A 25,057-nucleotide genomic window follows, 5' to 3' on the forward strand; every position below is an offset into this window, starting at 1 on the left:
CTGGATTGTCCCATTGGTCGGGGACACAGGTTAGGGACACAAAATAGTATAGAAACAGTATTGGCCTGGAAGAAACTGCAGTTACAACTTCGAAAAGTGGAGATACTTCAGTAGTTACTGCAATGATTCACTTTCAATAGTGTTCATGTGGTCAAATAATCTGATCTTAACCATGTAGCTGTAGTGTTGCTGTAACAGTGGAGTGGAAGAGTGTCAGTCTAATGACCCGACAGCTGAAATCACATCAGTTACTGGGAAGAAGACGTTTCATAATCTGGAGGTTTGATTTAATAATCTACTTTAAAGATGGCTTAGTTCAGGATTAATGAGGCGCTCCGCCAGTAAACACAAGTTTACTGAAATAGTATCAGAGCAGATGCTAATGCTGAAGCTAACAGTGGGCACAGTGAGCCGGACTGAGTGGAAGAACCGTTATACAGCTAAACAAGTATGTTCTCCATTTTAATTGCTACTGATTTCACATCAGTATTCAGTCAGTGGGAGATTCTACTTTCCAACACTGCTGATATGAGAGGCCGACAGGATTTATCCTTGACGTTGCCTTAATGTTTGATGGATCACCGACTTCGACTAAACTGAAACAAAATGGATTTTAATGTCTGATTGTACAAGTGGGCATCAAATGTGTGGGTGTGATCATTTTCTAATTCTACTGCATTATAACATGATTCTCTTTGCACATTAGGTGTAAAGATATGCAGGGATCACAACGACGTAATGGCAGCTGCACCAGAATATTAGCAACCAGAAGGTTGAGCATCGAGCACCCCAAAGTCATGCTGAGAGCAGTGAGGTAATCTCTCCATAGTTTGAGAATTAAATTAGTGCTTAGGCCTCGTATTTTTTTTAGGTATCACAGATTTTGGGAGCAGATGAGAGTCTGCCTCTTCTTGATTTTAGAATTTGAAGATCACTTCATGCGCTTAAGTATTTTTGGATTTCGTTGTTGCACGCCAGTACATCTTAAGATCCACAAACACACTTCTTTTTTTTTTGCGACGTTCAGGTCAGGAGACGGCGACGGCTCTTCTACAACTTTCCCTTGGTGTTTCTGTTGAAGTATTTTGTTACTCATATTAAGATGTGCTTTGGATGATTGTCCTGTTTTATTCACTTTCAGCTTCACCGACTGTGCTGAATTTGCGGATATTTAAACACGGTTCCTCGCTCAAACATTTCTTGTGCCACTGGCTCCAGACAACCACAGGGCGGAATATTTCAAAGGCCATATTTAATAGTTGGGAAAGTCTTCAGCACCGATCATTGTGTTGTTGAGCGAAGCTGCAATTTATCTGACCCGTCCAGCATCACTTAGAAGCTGCTTCGCAGAATGACCCTGGATTTTGTGACGCGGTGGCGCACGAGGTTTCCTCCCAATAACTCTGGTGATGTCGATTAGAGTTAAAGCTGCACCGGTGAGACAGTGTGGCACCACACCATCACCGGTGTGTCAGCAAAACCTTCCTACAGCTCCTTAGCGCGGATCTCTTTCCTCTTTACCGCCACGTCTGAATGACATTTCAGACCGTGGAAATTGCAAGTCGAAAGTGCTTTGATTTCTTTTTATAGCCTTCGTCTGCTTTGTCGGCATCCTTCATTTTCAAATCCTCAGTCAGCTGCTTAGGAGTCCGCGGCTGCACAGCGCTACCGTGAAGATCAGATCATCGCTCAAACCGTGAATTGGAATCTACTGATGGTTCGTAATGACCGATTTTAATTCTCTGTACTTGACGAAAACACTTGATGAAGACCCAACAAGTTGATGGCTGAGGTGACCAAACATCACAACATTTTCTTTTCTTTTGTTGTTATTTATGTCAATCGGTCAAACGTATCAGTGCACTAACATTAGAAGAAAAGTGCATCTTATTTTATTATTATTTGTTGTTCCTTTCATTTTAAAAATCTAAAGTGACATTTGCCCAGCAGCTCTACTTGACCGGTCCCCTGGGCGTCACTGAGAAATCCTGAATCAGATGAAATTATTATGGGCTTCATCATACGGAAAATGGCCATATATTTCATGGTATTGACTATTAATACATTATCGCTTGGGTCGAGCATCTTGGCAAGCAGAACGAGCAATTGTTAACCTCACAAAATTGGTGTTTCACAGTTAAAAAAAAAAAAAGAGCTTTAATGGAAAAAAAAAAAAAGAAGTATTATTTACTTATTTTCTGAACTCAACATGCAGATGCAGAGCAACAGTAGGCCATAACAATTATGTTATAAAAAAAAAAAAACACTTCTTATCAAGTGTTAATTGACAATGACTAAAATTCAAGTCAACTTAAGTTTCGGCCTTTACGAGCAGCACTAATTTTTCATGTGGTTCTTCTGTGCTCTAAACTAAAACATAACCAAAGATGAGGTCAATGCATAAAAAGCAATTTGGATAAATACATTTTTTAAAAGTAATAAGAAAACACACAAAAATATGTATTTTAATACCAAAATAAAGTGAAACCAAAGCAAATATTTGAATATATTTAGAAATCAATCTACTATAAAGTACAACAAATTAAAATGAATATATATCTCCATATTAATCTAGAATGCTCAATATTATGTGTATTCCTTTTCATAATTTTAGCTGGAAATCCGGTCATTTCTCCTGTTATACATGATTAAAGCTTGAAGCTTAAAGTTAAGTGAATTCGTATGTAAATCTAAGCACCGACTGCACAAACCTTCGCTGTCGCCCCCCGGTGGGTGATAGAAGGATAAGCCGAGCGAGATGATTGCAGCGATTTCCAGGATAATAAGCGTGACATCCTGCAGAGCTTCCCACACGAGCTGCAGGAACGTCTTGGCCTTCTTTGGGGGGATGAAGTTCTTTCCAAACGAGGTGTGCCGCTTCTCCAAATCGACGGGGTTACCGGACAGACCTGCAGACACAAACATGTAACCTCAATACTTAAAGTGTTTTCACCATATGTTGACTATTTCTTGAGCATAAACTCCAGCTTGAGTTGAGCGTGATGTTCTTTAGAGTCCCAAGAAACAAATGTACGAGTTCCACTCAGTAAAACGCGGCACAAAAATGTACCCAAAAAAAAAAAGAAAGTGTTTGAGTGACATTCAAAGAGAGCATGTGTTCTGATGTGACCCAATTTCAATTCCAACACCACAGAGTCAGCCTGAGATGCAGTGGCAGTGTGAATCCACAGAGGAACCACCACCGATCTGCCAAGTACCTTCATAAACTCTGCGCAAGTGTACAGAGGAGTGCTCTGAAAGTAAAGTAAAGTAAAAAAAAAAAAAAAAAAATGAAAACACTGATTGAGGTTTTATGTTTAGAGCACTTTGTAGGATGTTAAACGATAAATAAAAAAAACACACATGGTTTTATCTTTAAAAGCATCTTCACTTTAATTTTAGCTTCTGCACCCAGAGGGCCCCTGATGGGAAAAGAGCAAGTCTGATCAGCCTGTTCATTTCCAGGCAGTGGAGACGATCCAGATTTGAGCCTGAGACTGCAGCTCTTCGGTACCGGTGCTGTTGATGCAGTTTAAAACCATCCATCTTAGTTTACACGGGCTCAAAGTGGCAGGATGAAGACTAAAGACAACCAGACATTCTCCAGCGTCTCTAGGAGGGACCTCAAGTTTTTCCAAGACCGAATAGCAACATTTCTGACACCGTCAGAAAATTCTATCAGGCTGTTTGTGAACCGCTCTCGCTGCATGACATAACACCTCAGAATTCAAATCAGGATGAAAGATAGTGTGACGATGGCACATCTTTCGTCTGAGACAGCCAAAGTCGCAGTAGATGGCCACCTCAAGATGCCTCTTTTCCCGTCTATACATGCAGCAGCTACGTGTGAGAGGCACAACAAATAAGGAACTTTCAGACGTATAATTTGAGAACAGGTTTCGCAAACAACACATGTTGTGTTGAAGCAGAGGTGTTGATTCCTACATGTTTTCTCTGTGCTCCAACACACTTGATTGTAATGCTTGGCTCATTATCAAGCTTTCTGCAGAGCTCGGCGATGACACAGTCATTAGATTCTGTGAAAACATTTAGAACTGCGGCTTTCGTGGACAATGAAACTACATCTCTATTTCGACAAAATCAGGAATCAAACAGAAACGTCAAGTTGGCACTTCCTCTTAAAGTTTCCATCAACACTCCAGATTCATGAGAAACAGTGTACAACGTACATTTCCATAACAGTTTTGGGTGGTTGTTCATTTATTTCTTGATCTGTGCCAAATAATTGTGGGAAGAAAAAAAAAAAGCTAAAAAATCAGATTTGCTCTTTTTCCTGCCTGATGACTCATCCTGCACTCGAGGGTGTTTACCAATGCTGCATCTAATAAAAATGCTAATGCAACTTTACTGTCTCCTCTGCACCAACAGCAGTGGCTGCTTTGGATTACAGTTCAAACTGGCAGGATTATGTAACACACATCCAGCGCAATAGACTGCCAAAGAAGTCAATGAAATGAAGAACTTGCCCCCCCCCGCTTTGAGGCATTCCAAACAGGAATATGGAAATATAACAATAGTTGGATATGAATTCCTTTTTTTTTTTTTTAACTGAGAAAATTGAAAAAAGCCTGAAATTATGTGGGGGGATTGTGTGCTGCAGTAACTAAAGCCAACATTTGGTTTTAACTGCTATGTATTTATGTTTCGAATTATTTTGATAGTCCTGCAAAATTTGTAAAGTTTAGAACGTCTCTGCTTTTCACATAGATCAACCGACTCTGTAGGACTCGCTCTGATTGGTTGTCTTCCCAACTTGTCCAGCAATGAGAGCAGCTCTGATTGGATCTCTTGTCCGTTCGTCTCGCCCTAACGTGGTTGTCTCGTTTTGATTCGTTGACTAAAGTGTCAGCTATATTTCGTCTTCATATCTTACTTTTTATTTAGTTTTTATCAAGTCTTTGTCCGTGAAAAAGGTTCGTTGACAAATATATTTCATGACAGTCTTAGTCAATGAAATTAACACTGCATTCAGTTGTACCTATGCAGATTGGCGAACTAAACCTGTTTTCCAAGTTTGACTCATATTGTCTGCAGCAACAGCTTTTATCTTGTGACCCCTCAAAATGACCCGTTGTCCCCACTAGGCTAGAAATGCAGAAAGCAGGTATGGCCTCAGAAAACACTGAGGGAAATGTGGTATGCGAGTAAATTATTCGGGAGGTCAGTTTGGCGGGCGACAGAAGAGAAAAATGGAAAGAAGTTGTTTCCTCTTTCTGTCAATCTTCCCGTGGTTCACCCAGTGGCCCCCAGTGTGGACGCTGACCCTAAAGACGGGGACCACCACCAAAACCACAGTGTGTTCGTGATGAATCCGTGGCAGCCTGAATTAAACTGAACATCCCTCCTGCTGAACAGGCAATCTGCTGCTCCTCCAGAGCCAAGCTGCTCCACGTCAACACCAAGGGCAGAAATTCCATTTTATTTAATTTTTTTATTTATTTGGGGGGGGACGGGGACAATAGACATTTAAACTTGTATAGATGGGAACTTAATTATAGGTACAAATACAGGATCTATCCATGCAGACATGGTGTAACGTTTATATTTACCGGGAATATTACTGTTAGTGTAAAATGTAGAGTATTTAAGATCTGTAATGGAGTACTGTGGCCTTCATACCAGGGTGAACCATCGTGTAATCAAGTGAACAAAAACAGTCTGGCACTAATAATTCTAACACACTTTGACTAATCCACAGGCAATAAAATGGTCCAAACCATTGTGAGGCAGTCTCTTTAAAGTTATAAATGCATGCGCATATAATAACTCCAATTTCCTGCAAGTTTTATTATTTAAGAGTTTCAGTTGGTTATGACTAAAATCCCCTGAGCTATTTGTGGCTTTGTCAACACTAACCAGATAAGAACGACCCGGGCTACATTTATCACTCAGCTTCACCCGGCGAGAATCAACATGGATATAAGACTGTTCTAAAAAATACAAAACTGCCTCAAAACTTCTGTGAGCATCAGTCACAAGAGGATTTATCTAATGAGTCGATAAGTTCAGTGGATTGAAAAATCACTGCAACATTTCACTTCCTGTGCCTCAGCGGACAGAGTCTGCTCCCAAACCTCCGCTCGCCGAAGACCAAACAATATCCGTACGTTATTGATTCCAGAGCAGTGACCGTCCTTTTCCAGCGGTGACTCACATCCAGCCGCTCATTCACGCTCCATATAAAGACAATAAAAACAAAAAGATCCCCGCCCGAGTCAGCCCGGACCCTGACTGCAGCAGGAGACGGCATCCGATTTCAGAGATGCTTACCTGCACCCTTATTAAAAATAGATGCAAATGAGATTTTAAATGTACCATCTGTAGTGTGTTACGCTCAAGTAATTAGAAGCAGGCGATCGTCAGCTCATCTGTATTTATAGAAGTTCTGAGCTGAGCTCTGTAACACATGACCTTGTTATCAATGACAAGAGACGTAACATCACAACGGTGGGAAATGTTGTTTTTTTTACATGGACTTGTCAGAGCACAGAGATAGTTCGAATGGAAAATAGTTCCACTGATGTGTATCGTTTCTGATAAATCCCATCAGTAAAACCTGAAGGTCTGAGTCTTGCTCTGCATGGCTGTGTGGGCAGCAACATGGCTGCCGTGGATTCTTAGTGAAATTGGGAGATGTGCAGTGAAACGTGAGCCGAATGTCAACAGACGGCACTGCCAGGATTTCTCATGAAGGCGGGCTCTGAAAGTCAGCAAGAACAAGAGCTGAGACGTCGTAATATCCCCATATGCCTCACTAATGGCCGGCTCTTGTGGATCCCTGATGAATCTCTGAGTACGCGCTGAATGGAAAGTTCCCCTCCTCCTCCTCCTCATAATCTCTCTGCAGCCACCTCATTCTTTTAATCAATTCACAGCAAACAAGTTAAACTACCAAAAGTTGTATGCTTTCTCACCGACATGGTACCTCCTTTGCCTTGCTTACCACAACACAGACATTGATCTTATCTTAAAATATGTCTTCACTTAACATGTAATGGCTCTTTCTTAAGGGGCTGCTCTTTTTATACCAACAAGGATGACAAGCCATCAAATAGCGAGAGTGTGAACAGATTTAGATCGCTGAACCAGAAATAAATACACCATCAGACATGACAGGAGACATTTTAGCTTCAGTAACTGGATCTAGGACACTTCCAACATGTAGAGATGAAAAAGCGGAAATCAAACAGTCAACTCTGGAGCTCACAAACGATCTGTCCCCTCAACTCTTTCCAGAATACACAGACACGCATTCACGTTTCGTTTGTTCCTGCTTCAAGTGCTTCGATCAGAACCCAATAGACTCAGCAGAATTCTTGAACATTTGAACACTCAAGGTGACATAATGAGATAAAGTGTTGTGATTTGAGAAGAGGACAAATTAGTTTTTAGAAACAGAAATGAGGCGAGGCGGGATTAGGCAAAACAAATAAATAGATGAAGTTGTAGGACATGATCGGGAAAAGGGAATAAAACAAAAGAAAATATCAACTAATCTCACAAGACAAGGCCCTGAATCGAAGCATCCGTATTAAAGAGCAGAACAGAAACCAACACGCGTCTCAGGCACTCAGAAAGGCAGAAATAATATGGAGGAAAGATGCTGAAAATGGAATGGTGCGCCTTTAAACCGGCTCCCTGAGGATGACATAAAATAGTTTGGAGCCAGACGATGATGTGAGACGAGATGGAGTGAGATTTGTTTGTAATGACGAGATGAAGAATGAGATGGGGTGAGCCGAGGTGACTCTGGCAGTGGTTGTTATAAAATAAAGCATAATGAAGCGTGGAGTTATGAGACAGAGCGAGATTAGATGATGGAAAATGAAAATCTCAAAATCGAGTCAAGCGACGAACTAAGTAACACTATAAATGAGAGGAAGTTATGAGAGGAGGGGAATTGCAGAAACGAAGTGGTGCGATGACCTGATATTACCCGAAATACCAAAACAAAGTGGGCTTTATGTGATGTGGTGAAATTAGGATTAACATGAGGCCAAATAAAAGGACAAGACGAGATCAGGAAGAGAAAAGCCTTGCTGTAGATTAAATGTGTTTGAAATAAAAAGAAAATGTCCCCATAATAATAATAATAATAATAATACACAATAGGGTTAGAAAATTTTAAATAACAAAAAAAAGTTGCAAAACAAGATAAAATGCGCTGAAAACTAAAGCAATGTGAAATAAAGAGTATAGAAAGGAAGCAACAATTCCAGAAATGAGAAGAGGAAAAACACTGACGAAACTAAGAGATGAGATGAAAAACACTGAGAAAGGGAAAGCAATGAAGAGAAGAGAAAAGAGAAAGGATGATAAAAAGCAAAAAGATGAGGACAGAATTGATAATAAAAAATAAATAAATGAGAAGGGGAAAATATATAAGGAAACAATAAAACAAACGATGAGATCAGATGAGGATAAAGCCATGTTGAAGAAAAATGATTTGAATTGAATATAAAGGACGCAACGGTGTGACGGGATGCGGTGACGTGCAGTGAGGTGAGATGACATACAGGGAGAGTTATTCTAAAATGTATTTTCAAAATGAAACGCCATCGTACTCCAACGCACCACCCTGAACATCCACAGATTTCCGTGCATCATCCATTGATTTGACCCTCGAGTTCAGCTTCCCAACACGTCTGATGAATTATCTCAGCAGCTTCCAGCTGGAGAAGCAACATCTTCATGACGGGCGAATTTTTAAAAATACACTTGCTGTCAGAGTCATCATTACCAATGTTTTATCACACCAGAGTTCACTTCAAAGTCTGGCTTGATCACTGAAGTCGGTGACTGATGCTGAAAGCTGCTGTCACACTAAAATAACGAACAGAATCACCGGCCGCTTGAGCGATTCAAGATGTGGGTTTTTTTCCTCTCCTTTGGTTGAATGCCGTGATTGTGATGGCAGGCTTCATCTATTGCCTGGCTTCGACTGGTTGTTGGTGAACATCCCCATGGAGATGCAGATTAAAGCTCCGGGACGATGTTCCAACAACAGACGAGCGGCTCGCTGCACACTCGCCTGTCACAGATGTTTATGAATTTCAGCTTTCAGCACAAATGGACTTCATTGGTTAAAAAAAGAAAAAACAAGGTCTCTTTTCCAATCCAACAGCCTCATCAAGCCAACAGGCAGCTTCATCAGTTACTACAAACAGTTTTCACTTTCATTCATTGTCCTTCTACAACAAAGACTCAGTCCTGCATCCAGATTTCTTCCTCGTCTCAGCGGTTCATGCAGCAGCTGTCCTCGCCTTCATCTTTTCTATCTTAATTTCTTTCACTGACGTCCCACAACTGGACCAACGGCTGCAGACACTCACAGAAACGGGTTATGCCATTTTCACATCGTTGTGCTAATCTCGCGTTTGACCTTAGTATTCTATTCTATAAGCCACAAATTCAAGAATTAAACTATTGACTAACTCAAACCCAACCTAAATACAATCTTGCATTTCAATCTAAATATAAAATCCAATTTTAACAGCATTTCACCTTCAAATGTCCTCTACAGGGGTTCTTGTCGTTTGCAATAGTTATTCTAGGTGCTGTTAATTTAGAGTAGATGTTTTCTGTCCCGCACCGCTTTGGCTTTCCTAAACATTATACGTGTAAATTTCTATATATAACAATTATGAACTAATATTGGAGTGTGTTTTATTGAGGCCAAAGTTTGAACGTTGTTATTCAGTTTTTTTCTTTTCTTTTGGTCTTTTGCTTTTAAAGAGTGAAGCACAAGTGTGCCTGAAAGGTGATTCTAAAGTTTGGGAGTTGTAAGGTAGTGGAGTGGTTTATGTTTTTACCTCACAGTGACAATATGGCCAATATGGTCCTGAAGTTTCCATGTTCTCCCTGTGAATGAGTTTTCTGGTTTCCTCTCATCGTCCAAAAACGTGCGTGGACCAGAAGTCATCTCTGACCCCGGAGGTTCTTGTTTCCAATATTTGAAAGTTAACCGCTATTCCCAAACAGATTTGCTCCAAAAACGAAGCACCCAGGTCTAATTTAGGCTGAATGGGGCTGGTATTCACTCCATTTCAGTTTCCCACGGTCACTCACAGGCCTGGTGGAGGCTGTATGTCGATCCCTGACACCTTCCACCCAAATATCACTCAGGTCTTCCAAACGCAACATCAGTTATTCTATAAACCATCTCAACCTGTCCATGTGTCGTGGCGTGCTTGTGCCAAACACAGAACCTCAAATCGCCCCCAGAGGAGCCTGAGGGCAATTTGGCAGCTGCCGCCATTGGTGTGTGTGTGTTTGGATGGATGAATACTAATGACATTGTAAAGCGCTTTGAGACCGATGAAGCAGTGAAAATGTGCTACATAAAGGAAAGTTCATTGAAGTCCACTGATGACATTTTCTTAAACACTCCCAGTTTAGGAAAGAAAGCATGGAAGGAAGTATGTCCGGAGATTCAAAATCCACCACGTGATATTATTCCCGACTGAAGTCGAAGACGGTCGAGGACGTCTCGCTCACTCAGGAGAGCAAACGTGACCTCGGTGCCGCCAGAAGATTTACTGCAACTTCACTTGTGATTAAACTGGCTCTCTATTGAACAGCGAGGTTCAAATATAAGTTCACACAGCAGTGGGCTGCAGGGTATGCAAGCGTGTGAAGAAATAAACCATGAAATCAGCTTTTATGAGGACCTCCAGCCTATTTTTTGTGAAAATCTGAAAAGGCGAACAAATGAGGTTGATTGTTAGTAGTTAAACTTGCGGGTTTTCCCGGATTGTACCCCGAGAAATGTTTTCAGACAGAAGAGCAGAGTTGTTAATGTCTTCCAGAAACTGGTTTTATTTTAGAAAAGCCTACCGCACACACATATACTCACATCTGCAGGCTAATTAGAGTAGTTTATTAACTTAACAAGCTCGTGTTTGAAATAGGTTATATAGAATACTCAGGAAGAACATGTCAATGACACAGTCTGTCTGACAGCAGGCTGGAAAGTAACACTGCTAAACAATGTTCCTTGGCAACCGTCGGTTTAAAAATATTCAAAGTATGTCACTGAGAAGATCACATGTGAAAAGAAACCAATCGTAAAGCTAAATCTGAATATATTAGAAAGGAACGAGAAGAACAAAATAGAATAGATTGAATGAGAAAACAAGACAGAAGAAGAAAGAAAAAGAGCAGATCAGAATAGAACATACTAAAGCAGAATGGAGCGAAACAGAATAGAGTAAAGCGGATGTGTACAGAATAGCAATGGATGTAATCTCGGTTATCACTGCTCGTGTCTGCAGTTAATATTCACGCTCTTCTAGTTAGTGTCGCTGTCGAAATGCTTCTCATTGTAAATATCACACACGCACATCGATGCCCTCGCAGTTACTGCTCATAATCTTAATGTGGACATCCTTTACTGAGGATGTTTCCCTCTTTCCTGGACAAAACGTCCATTCAGTTTGCTAAAATATGCATGAAGATGTGTAGGAGATGGCACGTACACACATACTCACACACCGCAACACGTATGAAGACCAGAGGAGAGAAGCCACGCACACACACCGGCCCCCAGTCACGAACTGCCACTATTTTTCAGTCCTTTACTTGCTTTGTAAATCATACTGGGGAATTCACTCTCTGTGATGAGGATGGTTATAAATGTTGAAGTTATAATACACTGCGTCAGGGAACACATTATAAACAGCCACGGTGGTAATAAATGACCTTCTGCGATTCCCAAGATGACTATTTTTTCCATGAACCAAATGCTTCGCTCTATGATTGACTAGTAATAGAATTACATTATATGTGTTGAAGCCATAAAAAAATAAAAAATACAAGCAGGCTGGCAGTGCTGCTCGCTCAGACTTAATCTGCATGAGTAACATAACATCCAGCAAAAGTGTAGAGTCAGAACAACACCTGTGGTCATTTTTCAGCTTTTATTTTGCTTTTGGTTTAATGACTGGAAGGCACAGGTGGGTGATTTCAACGATCTATTAGATCCGGAATGACATGATCTCTGCTCTGATTGTGAGTGACAGCCCTTCACACACCGCTCAAAACACACACACCAACACAGAGAGATGGAATTTCTCCTTTCTAAATAATTATATTCAACCATCAAAACAATAAATGGTGATTTCTTTCAGATTTCACTGTGCAGTGATAAAGCTGACTTGTATTCACACCCCTAAATGCAACTTATTTAACTCACTAAATAAAGTACATCAATAAATACTACAACAGAAAATAAATGTGTTTTCTAAAATAACTTTGAATGGATTATTTACAGACTGAAAGCAGAGCTTGCGTCTCCTAAAATATAAATATGACACTTTGCACATGAGAGAAAATTCCCTCCAATTCAACACTGTGCAACGTTTCAGACGAACTTCACATTTAACAATTTTAAAAGGAGGGGGGGGGGAGAGAGAGAGAGAGAGAGAGAGAGAGAGAGAGAGAGAGAGAGAGAGAGAGAGAGAGAGAGAGAGAGAGAGAGAGAGAGAGAGAGAGAGAGAGAGAGAGAGAGAGAGAGAGAGAGAGAGAATGACACATGAAGAGTGTTGCATGTCTCGCTGTCTTTATTCCTCCAAGGATCATTCTGCATCAATTGGCATGAGACATGGATGTCCTCAGGGTGTGTGTGTGTGTGTGTGTGTGTGTGTGTGTGTGTGTGTGTGTGTGTGTGTGTGTGTGTGTGTGTGTGTGTGTGTGTGTGTGTGTGTGTGTTACAGTGAGGAGGTCTCAGGTCACGCAGCTCTGACTGACTCTCAGATTGGCTGCTGACTTCTCACACCACAGAGATCTAATAGAGCAGACACGCCAGCAGGCCAAGAAAACCTCTGAACCGACATCCTCCTGTGTGCGTGTGTGCTTCTAACTGACATGTAGCTCCGATTTCATTAGAGATCCTTGCTTTCAAGAACACGATCCCCGGATTGAGTCCAGGTTGGACTCTGGTTGTTATAGAAAAGATTCCAGTGACTTTTATCAACACCCGCCCCCCCCAAGCTGAGCAAGCTCTGAAGCATCATTTTAAAACATACATTTATTTTAATGTTATGAATCGATCATCAGGTCCAGTCACTTTCCCATTGCTCCATTCGCCGTCTCTCGTAACACTACTTTGATTTATTTTTGTAATATATCTATTTCTAGCAGGTCAATTAGCTTTTAAAATTAAATTTGCTTAAATAAATATTTCACTCAATTGGCTCGGCATAAATGTTGTATAATAAAGTATTTTAAAGTTGTATAATAAAGTATTTTAAAGCCCAACAGTCAGATGGACAATGAATTATTTACAGGAGACAGGAGGAAACCAGACGAAACCCAGACAAGCACAGGGAGAACATGCAAACCCCAGATGGAAAAGATTCTCCACCCAAAGTCGAATTGAGGATATTCTCAATTACAAACCACCACCATGCGGCCAACAAACATGTTTATGTCGACTCTGATCGTGTTAACCTGTTGCGTCATGTAGCGCTACTGGGTTTAAAAAAAAAAAAAAAAAAAAAAAAGCTTCCTTGGCAGAAAAACTGTCGAGCGAATTGGGACATTTATCAGAAGAGAAGAAACATCAGAAGAATCGCATGAACGTCAGCATCTGCTCGTCATCTGATGACAGCCAGATATGGCTTGAATCCATTTTTAATCTGCCTGTTTTAGCTCCTGGAGAATTGTTTGAACTCTTTTACATGAGGAACCAAACACACAAAAACAAAACTGTCTCCCGTCGTCTTCTCACCTCGACGATGACAGAAAACGCTGCTGCTCATTGGCGTTCTCCTAAAAATAGTCGTTTATTTTTAGGGCCGTATGTGTCTTTTCCATGAAACCCTTTGAAAGCCCGGCGCTGGTTAAATAAAGTTTACATCTGACTGTGTGTTTTGAGCTCCGATGACGCATAAAGCGCTCGAACTTGGATTAATCGACACACATGGACTGTGAGAAACGATCTCAAGATCCCACTTCCATGCTAATCTTACCGACTAAAACGCTGAAGCTTCTCAAGAAGAAACCTCTAATTATCACTAACAGGAGAGTGAGCTGCTGCAGACAACCATCTCACAAGGTTAAATATATCCGTGTGAAGTCTCGGGCTGCTAACGTGATGCTAAGCTGTTTCTGAGATGATCAGGTTAGCGAACTGGTGGCGGAAGATTGAAGCGTAAAGTCGTTTTCGTCCACGTGAGAGAATGAGTGATTCATCTCAATTTCGGCTCGGAGTCTGTTCATATGACCACGAGAAGTCAGATATCAACGTGAGAAATCGGCTTAAGGTGAGAAAGGGATAACCGCGGCGTGAAACTGAGGTTTCATGCAGGTTTCCCTTCTGTCACAGAGAGACTGAAATCAATGATTCGCACCATGATCTGCACCGATGATGCTGCGAGAAGATACACAAGAATATGATGCTTTTTCTCCGATATTTAATGGTGGGTTCCACTTTCCATCACCAGATTCTTTACCTGCTTCATTCACTTGAATTTGGTGGCAAATATAAAAATAAATGTTTATAATATCCATTAAAAAATATATATATATCTATTTTGGGAGAACCAGCCAAAACCATGCGCGCACAAGGAGAACATGCAGACTCCACAAAGAAAAGCCTCCATCCTTAATCTTGACTCAAACCTTCTCAATATGAACCACAACACCAATGTGCAGCTAGAAATGTAATGCTCAATCTAATTAATAATAGCAGTCTGTACTGTGAATACCTTAACTTTATAGTATCAGGGTTTTTTTTTTTATGTAAAAGTGGTACACTACTATAATTAATCATATTATATAATATATTATATAATATATAATTATAAAAACCAACATCAAGATTACTACGATTCTGAGACAACTCTATTTCAAATAATAATGCAAAACCAAAACCAAGTAAATAAGCAAACCGTCTAAAGGTCAAATAAAACAGAATTTAAAACCATCATTATATTAAAAACGTGAATACAAACTGAAATCATTCTGGGAGGATATACATTCTGTCTTGGCTGTTGTACTTGGCTTTGACATCCCATTCTCATGCAGTGTTTTGTACTCTGGCCATGTTTTGCCCGTTACATTGAAGTAAGAGCAATACCTGGTTAAGACTCTTCTTACAGAAGCAAGAAAAACTTTGAACTAAGAGGTGGTTTAAACCTGACCCACAATGGTTTGGCCTGATTGAAGAAATAAAGACAAGGAAAGATTGACTCTTATGTTGGGATTAAGGGAAGATTCATTTGTAAAGAGATGGCAGAAATGGTCACTTTATCAAAAGACACTAAGGACATTGACACCCCCCCCCCCCCCCCCCCCCCAAAACCTGTAGTCACACCGAATTATAAAGCAAATACTTTTCATGATACTTTCTTTTTTTTCCCTATCACTATTAGGCTTGGTTTCTTTCTTGTTGTATTTGGCTGTTTATTGTTTTGTCAAAGTAAAAAAAACTAAAGCAAAAACGTGCATAGATGCCTCACAGGAAACCGATCTGGGTTACCACTCCACCCAAGCAAACCCACCAAGTCTAAAAACCAGTAAAACTCAATGAGGTCTTGATGGTGTGAGGAAAAACGAGCGGTGTGTTCGTCGCTGAGGTCATCTCTGATCTCCACACGTCAACAGAACCGTCTCTTCATTTTCTGCAGCTCATGTCTGAACAGTATTTTAACCAAGTTTTCCAATGATGTGCTGATAGAACAACAAACAACTGGAACTCGGCAGTGTGTTGCATAAATTAAATGTAATTAAAAGCAAAAAAACAATTATTGTGTTCCTTTTCATTAAAGCCAGATTTGTAATTCAACAGTTGCATTGTGTCCTGCTTGCAAAGCAGATGATTAAGCCTGCTGGTATATTTACTTTTTATAGTTTCTTTGCGACACAATATATCATTCATTTCGTCAAAAAGAAAAGTAGAGTTGCCAGATTGCATTTTCATGGAGATTTGAATGAGCTGAGCAGCAAATTCATATTAAAGTTTGCCTATTGTCTTGAACTATATGTAATTAGGACTGGAGGATTTGTAAATAAACCTACTGGATGTATTATTTTCAAGATATAGCCTAAACACATTTCGCATTTTGACTGCAAAAACTGACCAGAAATTGTTCAAGCCTTGTGTAAAATATAAAGATATTCTCTAAATGTTTTTGTAGGTACCACATATACAAAAGTAGGACATGCCGAAGGCCAACAGTGGACCTGATCTTTAAGCTTTAGCCACAAAAGTTTAATCGGTGTATCATCAGATCAGCTTTGAAATAACTCTGCATATTCTCCCTGTCCTCCTGCTACTCTGGTTCCTCTTACAGTCCAAAAACAGACTTTTAAGGTTAAACAGAGACTGTAGCGTAGTCATGTATTGTAGTTAAGTCATTAATTAATTAAGTAACCAGTATCAGTGTGTCTCTCTGTGTTTGATGTGATGGAGTGGCAACATGTCCAGGATCAAACCTGCTTCAACTCACGTCCTCGGACCCTGAGCTGGGCAAAGTCATGTGGATAATAGGTCATTTTTTAAACTCTAAAGCATTTGGCTTCACTGTAATGTTTGTCAAATGAGAGATCAAAGAGGAGTTCTCCACTTGGAAAAACTGGATGGAAACCACTGCTCCAAATCGCCAGCATGCGTTTACATCTTTTAATAAGATGTTAAAAATCACAATTTCAGGACAAATTGAATTGGACCACAACTAATTCTCCTCTTTTTTTTTTTGTCTTTCTAACTTTGATGAGTTTGGCCAGTGTCTCGGTCTCCTTTTACTATCATGTTTTCTCATTTCTACAGTTGGAACTTTACGACAGTGACACCAACACGGCCGTGATGTGATGATAGGGTGACCACCATTATTTCTTACAGCGGCATTAAAAGCAGAGCAGAGCGGCTATGGCCATTTGGCAGGCAGCATGGCTCTAATGATGGACTCGATCCATTTATATGATGGGGAAAAACTCCAGTATGAACTCCTCTGCTGCTTTTAATTTTAAAATCCGTCTCCCAAGAGGCTCGGGGCTTTCTGGAAGTGACCAACTGAACCACAGTGTTCATAAACTCTGGAGATTATGCTAATGTAGGACACAATATTACAGACAAACAGCAGATATCACCTGAGCTGACACTTGCTCAGTGTTGCACACCAGCAGACACATTATACGTGTTTGCCATCAATCTTACATTTCGGTTTTCTCCATTTTTTTTGCCCCCGCCCCTCCCCAAGAACCCACTCCTCCGCCGTGAAAATATAATTACACTTTCTTCATTAAAGTAAGTAATTTCTTGCGTGGAGGACGCGACTACAGCTGTCCTCTGATTACTAAATGGAACAGAGCAATGATCTATGGAGCCATTAGGGGAACGGGCTGGAACTAATTTCAATCCAGGAATGGACCGATAGCTGTAAACACGTACATGTACGCGCACACGCACACGCTGGGATCAAAGGATGAGTGCGGGAGAGAGAAATAACAAACAGCAGCATGTCGGCCATTTTCTGGTCTCACACTGAGCTCGGAGTGAAATCCAAACTGATCATCTCTCGCCACAAAAGCAAGGAGTGCGTCCACCGTTTAGCCAAATGCGTTGTCTGTTTGGATGAAAACCTCGGCATGCGGCGGCTCTCACACCACTGCCTGGTTATCCCGGTGTGTCTGGTCAATGTAATTACCGATTCATTTCCGTCAATACACCTTGGATTACCACAGTCGCAATGGTACCCGCCTGCGGAGCTGCAGACAAACACAAAACTTAAATAATAATAAGCTGCTTGGCAAGTCTCAGTCTGATAGTCATTAGTGAGGTGAAAACATCCGATCAGCCCACAGTCTGAGAAACAGAACGCATGCTGCTGCGTCCCGGTTTAGTGATAAAATGTGTTGCTCATGCTGGGCAGCGGTAGATTAACGGGAGTCTGGGACCGGGTCAGGAGGAGTTTAATGTGCCGCAGAGGAGCTCAGAGCTCCGAGGGTGGAGGAAACGAAGGTTAATTGTGTAGCTGCTCTCTTTCTCTCCTTGGCTAGTCTGGTTTGAGACATTGAGAGATGATTTGATGAACTTGTCATATTTCTTAGTTAGGATAATGAATTATGTGTCTTATAAGCATATTAGTAGAAATACTAAAATTTATACCAATATCACGGTTGCTCTTTTAAAAAAAAAAAAGAATACTTTATAATACAAGAACAAAGCATTTAGTTTCAATAAACTATCATAATAGTAAAAAAAGACCTGACTTCATTCTGCTTTCATTCAGATGATTGAACGTGAGCTCAGCGAGTTTCTTCAGAAATAAAAAAGAAAAGAAGAAGAAAGCATCTTGGGCATCTTTTAAGAAAATTCTTTGAAAGTCGCTAGCACCAAGCACAGACGCCGCCGGAAAGCGGTCAACAGTTACCATGGAAACCAGCAGATCCAGAACGCTCTGCCACAGTTCTCCACGGTTCACATGAGAGATCACCAACTCCACCACACAGTTAGTTCTGCAATCATCTTGTGCCGCGACAAAATCACTCGGTAAATTTGTCGGCAACATCTTCAATGACGAGCACGCCTTGTGACGAGGTTTCTAGGGAAGATGTTCGTCCGGATGCTAGGTCAGCTCCAGTGCTGAATCTGAGAAATGGTTCTAGGTAAAGGGCTTGTATTCTTTAGTTGCGGGGCACATCCTGCTGCCAGGGTATTTCACAAAAACGTGTTTTAAACATGCAACGCAATATCTGTAAATTAAATCCAATTCTGTAGGTGTGTGGCAGTGTTCACCTGTAAATACTGTAATCTATCAATTATATATATATATATATATATATATATATATATATAAAGAAATTTTTGTATGCACAATACACATGTCATTTGTTTGTATACAATATCTTGTTATGTACATATTTCATATATACATTGTGTTACTGCTTATTAATCCTTTTCACATTATTATCCATTATTGTCTGTTACCCATCCCTCCATCACTGGAATCCCCCCATTGTGAAATAGATAAAGTCTATCTTATTTCAAAGTAAAGACCATTTTCAGGATTAAACCCCATAAGAGCGGAGTCAGTGATCATAGCTCTGCTTTGATTTGGCAAATCCTGAATTGGAGAGGGACACCACAGCTGTCCTACAGACTGAAAGAAAAGGAAAACTCTCGGGCTAAAATGCAGAGGGAAGAGAACATTCTAGGTGTCAGATGAGCGACAGCCATTCCCTCTCTGTGGTGTGTTCGGTGTGGGTGCCGAGCCGATTGGACCTTACCTTCTATAGGTGACGTTTTCAGGCGGCGGCAGATGCCTTGGACATCTCCATAAGTGTCTCGTATCTTGTTGACGGCCTCGGCGCTCCGCAACTCCATCACTCCCCTCAGCTCCATCACGGTCACCCCAAAGTCCCCGTCATGGTTGCCTTCGGCAACCGAATTCCCCGGAGGGTGGTCCGCCGTATTATTGGCCATGTCTGTCTACCTCTTCACAGCAGTGTCGTGCCCTCCGAGTGTCTTTGCTCGAGCGATGAAGTGAACGTTGGCTGTGCCGACGGTACACGGGAATTGTGGGTAATCTTGAAGCTCTCACGGAAAGGCGAGGCAGGTAGAGGAGGAGATGATCGCTGAGGTTAACTCCTGACCTTGACGTGCATGCTCCTCTCGGTTAACATAGAAACAGGGGAGTAAACATGGTCTGCTGGTGCCACGCTGCAGAAGAAACAAGCAAAAAAGTGTTTTTTAGAAACTTGAACCAGACATTCATGTAGCAGTTCAGCTCAGGACTCCCTTTGACTTTTTTTCCCCAATTAAAAGCACAGAGACTAATTTGGCCAATTATGGGAGAGTTTCTCATTTCAAAATCTTGAAGGGGTCCCCAGAAACTCCCGGATCATTATAATATAAACTCAGTTCACATGGCTCCTCCGAGATTGCTTTTAAACATCTGCTCCTCCTTAAAACGTCTACTGCTGAAGAAATGTCATCATCCCCCCCCCCGAAAAAAAAGCAAAATTTATTCTGCCCCTCTATTTACGGGTCACAACATCAGTAGAGTATTACCAGCAAATTACTTCATCTGCAACACTGAGAACAGATCAAACACCAGACAAGACTAAAAAGCTGTGTTAATAAGAAGAAATCAATGAAGGAATTATAGAAATACAAAGCATTTCTTTTGATTGTCACAGTTAAATTGCATTCAGTTCCTTCTTTTTGGGAACTCAAGTTCATTTTTTATATATATATATATATATATATATATATGCAGAGCAAAATTTTAAACTACAGTTTTTGGCAAAAGTATAATCATGAAACAAGAACACAATTTGTTTTTTACATAAGCAAGATTAAAAACAGGATTAAAAATAAATAAATCAGCCAATCAAATGTTAATCAAATATTACAGAAATATTTGGCGAGTCCAAAAAGGTTAAAAAGAATAAATATAACCATATTTCTACATCCAGAGAATAATTCAAATAGTCACGCCGAGCTAAACCATCAACGATATGCGATAGTCTGTGTCAGGCTGCAACACCGTAACAGTGTTTGACAACAAATGTACTTAAAGCAATTACAAACGAGAGAAGAAATAGATCATGAGATTAGTCCAGCGGTGCTGCAAACTGGACTCACAGACGAAGAAGTGGAGGTCAGGAATGAATATAACGCAGCGCTGAGAGCCAATCAACATCAAGGAGAAGACAACGGACCAATGAGACGGAAGAGATCCGCGGGGCCAGCGGGTGCGAGTGTGAAAAAGAGTGTGTGGGGCCCAAATTGTGGCATTCCACCCCATCGCCACACATTATGTAAGTGCACATCAGAGGCCGGCCTCCATTTCTCACCATTTAGTGCACTGTCATGGAGAGACACACGACACACACACAGGGGTCAGATAGTCCTCTGGTGGAGTTTGGCTGAATGAGCGATCCGCACAATGAGGGCTGGCAGAAAAAAACCAAGAGGCATTTTGACGCGCTGCTCACATATATAATTGTGAAATTACTAGTAGCATTTTGCTCGTCATTGAGCACCTGGATCACAGATGGAGCTGCAGCACTGATGATGGCGCAATCTGAGACACACACACACACAACAAAGTCCTCTCATATATCGCCAACATAGATTGAATCAGAGGTTTTTTTCGTTGTTATGAGGTAAAGATACTAACCACTGGAGTCTGCCAGTCAGCAAATGTAATTTTACTTTTGCTGTATATGTCATTCATTCATTCATTTATCTTCTCCCGCTTATCCGTTTCCGGGTCGCGGGGGTGGCAGTCTGAGCACTGTCATCCAGATCACATTGCACCGATTAAGAACCTTCCTGCGGTTGGTGAGCCCACGGGAAGGTCTGTATATGTCAATCCCTGCAATAACACGATCATTTGTCTTGGTTTTTCTGGTATAGTATAAATAAGTAAACAACACAACCCATAAAAACATGCATCTTCTAGATGGGTGTTTTTTTTTTTTGTTTAGTTTTTTTTGTTTGTTTGTTTTAAATCGGGGTTGCCAGGTAAAAGAGGTGCAAGTCAATCCATATGGGAGCACATACCCTCGACATACTAATCTAATGAGTATTTATTTCTATTGTGGGATGAAGAACCTCTAGAAAACACTTACATTTGGCTAAACATGTGAACTAAACAGAAAAATGTAGAGTGTCAGGCCTAGTTTTAGACCGCTTTTAAACTCAAATTCCAACCTGAAGATATTTGGAAGCCCCACTTCCCAACTTGGTGGCATCCAGGCTGAAAGGAACCAATAAAGATGTGTCCAATCAACTGGAGAAAATCACCAATTTTAGGCATTAAAACGCATGGACAAATTCAACAACAAGGCTGACCGAGATGTCATCCACACTGAGGTCATGAAACAAAACCTCACACATGACTGCAAGTCTCCAATATTCATTATTTCCAAATGCGTTCGTACAGTATCAAAACAGCTCGGTGGTTACTGCGCATTACCATGGCAACTGTGCAAACAGAGACGTGCTAATAGTTAATTCAGCCCGACTTTCCATGCGTGATGCAAATTTGCAGAATCTGAAACAAATATAGGCTGCATGGGCAGACTGTTTTCACAGTTTCCAGGGAGATGTCTCCCCCCCCATTCTGTATTCATGTTACAAATTTTCTCAAGATGACCTCTGCAATATTACATAATGTGAATGAGAAAACCCGGGACTCTCCCCGATAGCGTAACAGCCCTGTGAGCTTATGTCAAGCTTGAATTATTGAGCGGCTTCAGAGGAGCACAAAGACGACAGCTGCCCTCGCTCCCGTTTTCAGCAATTATCTGCCCCACTCATCAACCAGAAGTCGAGTGATTATCACAACATGGAGGAACGGAGTGAAACCAGCCGCCTGTTAGCTGTATCAAACAAATAGATGATGATGTCATTGTGATGGAGAGTATTAATTATAGATAATGAGATTACTCGATTGCACAGACAAGAGGAGAGGAATTCACAATTTCATTTGAGCGAGCCGAACAGGTAAATAACTCTATATTACTTATTAACCTAAAACAGAAGCTATTAGCCGTTTGTTTTAGGAGTGGGTTGTGAGTTTGAGTTGCAAAGTTAACCAAAGATGCATTGATGGGCTTATGAAGCACACTTTTACTGCATCAGTAGTCTCAAAATTCACACAATCACAAGAGTATAAAGACGACATGTTAGAAGACTATAAAACACTGTATGGACGAAGTTAAGGTTCAAGGTCTTTGGCCTTCAGACCAGCTCCAGGCAGGGCTGAACTGCCTACCTTGTGACTGGGAAAACTACACCCGCCCCCAAGGAGACGTACAAAGTTCCGTAGGTCAGATTTGAGTGGAGGACTTGTGCCAGGCCTCATTATCAAAAATCTAACCCTGATCTTATTTTTGGCCACACAGCACATCCCACATCATGACCTTAAGGGGGTGTAGCTGGCAACACTCCAACAGATAAGACCGCCACAACAAAGGAAATGCTCATTCACACATACTGTGTTGAATTCTAATGCCCTCGGCATTGACTTCCATTCACTTCAAGTCTAAAAACCAAATACCTTTTTTGGAGACTACACTGTGTCCCCACAGCGGCATGGGTCAGACTAGAATCCACACCGACGGAGGTAGAAATCCAAGGGTGAAGGCACAACACTGAGTTACACCCATCTTAAAAAGATTGACTGTATCGTATGCATGATTACTAATCGGCAAATTCTATTTTCCAAGGAGAACTTCAGTTTTTGTGCTCTTGCTACCATGAATCAGTGTGCAGTCAGGTTGACGTCCCCACCAAGAGAGAAGAACAATGAAACACCCAGACGCACACACGCAAATCTGCACTGCATGTTCAGTGCACCGCCACACCCAGCCCAGTCCAAAGGTGAGCATTCCTCTCTTCAGACCTGGATGACAAACCTGCCCCGGACACACGTTTACTCCCTGTCATGTGACTGAGGTGACAAGCTTTAATGAGTATCAGATCAGTACACACACACTCAAACAGATAAATCACACATGTACCTCGTCAGCTGTGACGTGCTGTGTAGTCACACATTTGACTATATCCCTATTTAGAGGGTGAGTGAGTGAGTGAGTGAGTGAGTATCAAAGGGAAGGACTACAGTGAAACACCATCACGGACCGACTTGGTCTCACTGGTCAGCTCAGCTGTGATTGACATGACATTACATCCTCCTTAAAAGCGAATTAAAGGGCAGAGAGCCACAGAAACAATCATCTCCTGACCGCTCGGGCGTAAATAGTTCATTTATAGTCGTGAGTGATTCCCGATTTCTACTCCTTGTGTGCAACAAAGGGAGAGAGATAAAAAGAAAACTATGAGAAAACACAAATGATGAGATGTGACTGCCAATGGGCTCCAACTGAAGACGTCGCGTTCTCCATTCAAGGTTTTAGTTCTCTGGTATAGCTGTTGATTCAGAAGCAAAAGGAAAACATTTGAATGAAAAGTGAAACCGCAATCAGAGAAAGTCTGAATGACCAGCTGATAACAATATAACAGCTACAAATCCCAGCAAGATAATGTACAACCATAAAAAAGCCACGAGAACCTGGACATGATGGCTGTGAACACTTATCTAAAGACTAAGGCTCTTTATGGTGATTTAAACCCGTTTTGATGAGACCATCTTTGTTTCACAGAATTCTGCAGGTCCTCCTTTATAACTCCTTTCACCGAGGATAAATACACACATTGCAGATTTCCAGCCATCTACCAACACTCTTGTTTATACAGGAGTTGGGGAGTCAAACTCATTGCGACACCCGAGAGAGAAAAGCTCATCAAAGCTCAGGGAGAACATGACAACTGCAGGCAAAAGGAAATAAACTGGTGTGTTCTCATGAAGGTGCCAACCACTACAACCACCGTGCTGCTCAAGCCATTTTAAATGTCAACATCTATTTTCTTTGGCTTCAATCGTTTTCCATTCATGATAATAGCGTTACTAACAAGGGCAAGGTTAATAATTAGACTATAACACTGGTTAATGATTAAGTGTCTCCTTTGAGGAGAATGTTCACTCTGACTTTAGCTCATCACAGATTGCATTTGTGCCCCAGGTACAGCAACAAAAGAACAATAAGGCTGGTGTCAAATTACAAGTATGCAATGCTCAGTGCTGCTGAAAGAGCTTCCTGGGAGCGGACCAAGAATAAAGCTTGCTTTCATTAAGACAGGAGTTTTAAGAGGTTTATTTTAGAAAGAGGCTGAAATGACGAGCTGCATGAAAAGGCTTGTATGAATAATATTTTACTGGTAATCATAAAAAAAAAAAAAGAGAAGCTAAACTGCTGAATTTTTAGAAAAGAAAAAAAAATGTTGATTAACAGAAGGGGCCTGTTTGAAGGACCACACTGGAGGCTTTTGTTCATCAATTCTGTGTAGTTGTGTAATTGATCAGTTAAGTGGTTTAAAGTTGCTCCATCCTTCCCCTCACAAAGATCATACGACATACGAGAGACAGACAGAGAGAGCTAAACTCCTGACATCAGTTCCTGTACAGCTTCTCCGTCAATACAGAGATGAATCGTCAATGTGGCACTGAAACAAGAGTTT

General features: G+C 41.0%; 1 protein-coding gene across 2 annotated transcripts in view; it reads right to left on the minus strand.

Annotated features, from left to right (window-relative positions):
• LOC308108432 (plasma membrane calcium-transporting ATPase 1-like) overlaps nucleotides 1–25,057 on the minus strand; it is a 102,169-nt gene that overhangs the window by 41,497 nt on the left and 35,615 nt on the right. For both annotated transcript variants that reach the window (XM_080461336.1, XM_080461337.1), the window contains exons 2-3: nucleotides 19,252–19,684; nucleotides 2,712–2,909 (exon numbers count right to left, since the gene is read on the minus strand). In XM_080461336.1, coding sequence (XP_080317462.1) covers nucleotides 2,712–2,909; nucleotides 19,252–19,447 — 394 coding nt within the window. In that variant the 5' untranslated portion in view covers nucleotides 19,448–19,684. The remainder of the gene's footprint in view (nucleotides 1–2,711; nucleotides 2,910–19,251; nucleotides 19,685–25,057) is intronic.

This window comes from Lipophrys pholis, assembly GCF_963383615.2.
Source record: "Lipophrys pholis genome assembly, chromosome: 4".
In the NCBI taxonomy this organism is placed as follows: domain Eukaryota; kingdom Metazoa; phylum Chordata; class Actinopteri; order Blenniiformes; family Blenniidae; genus Lipophrys; species Lipophrys pholis.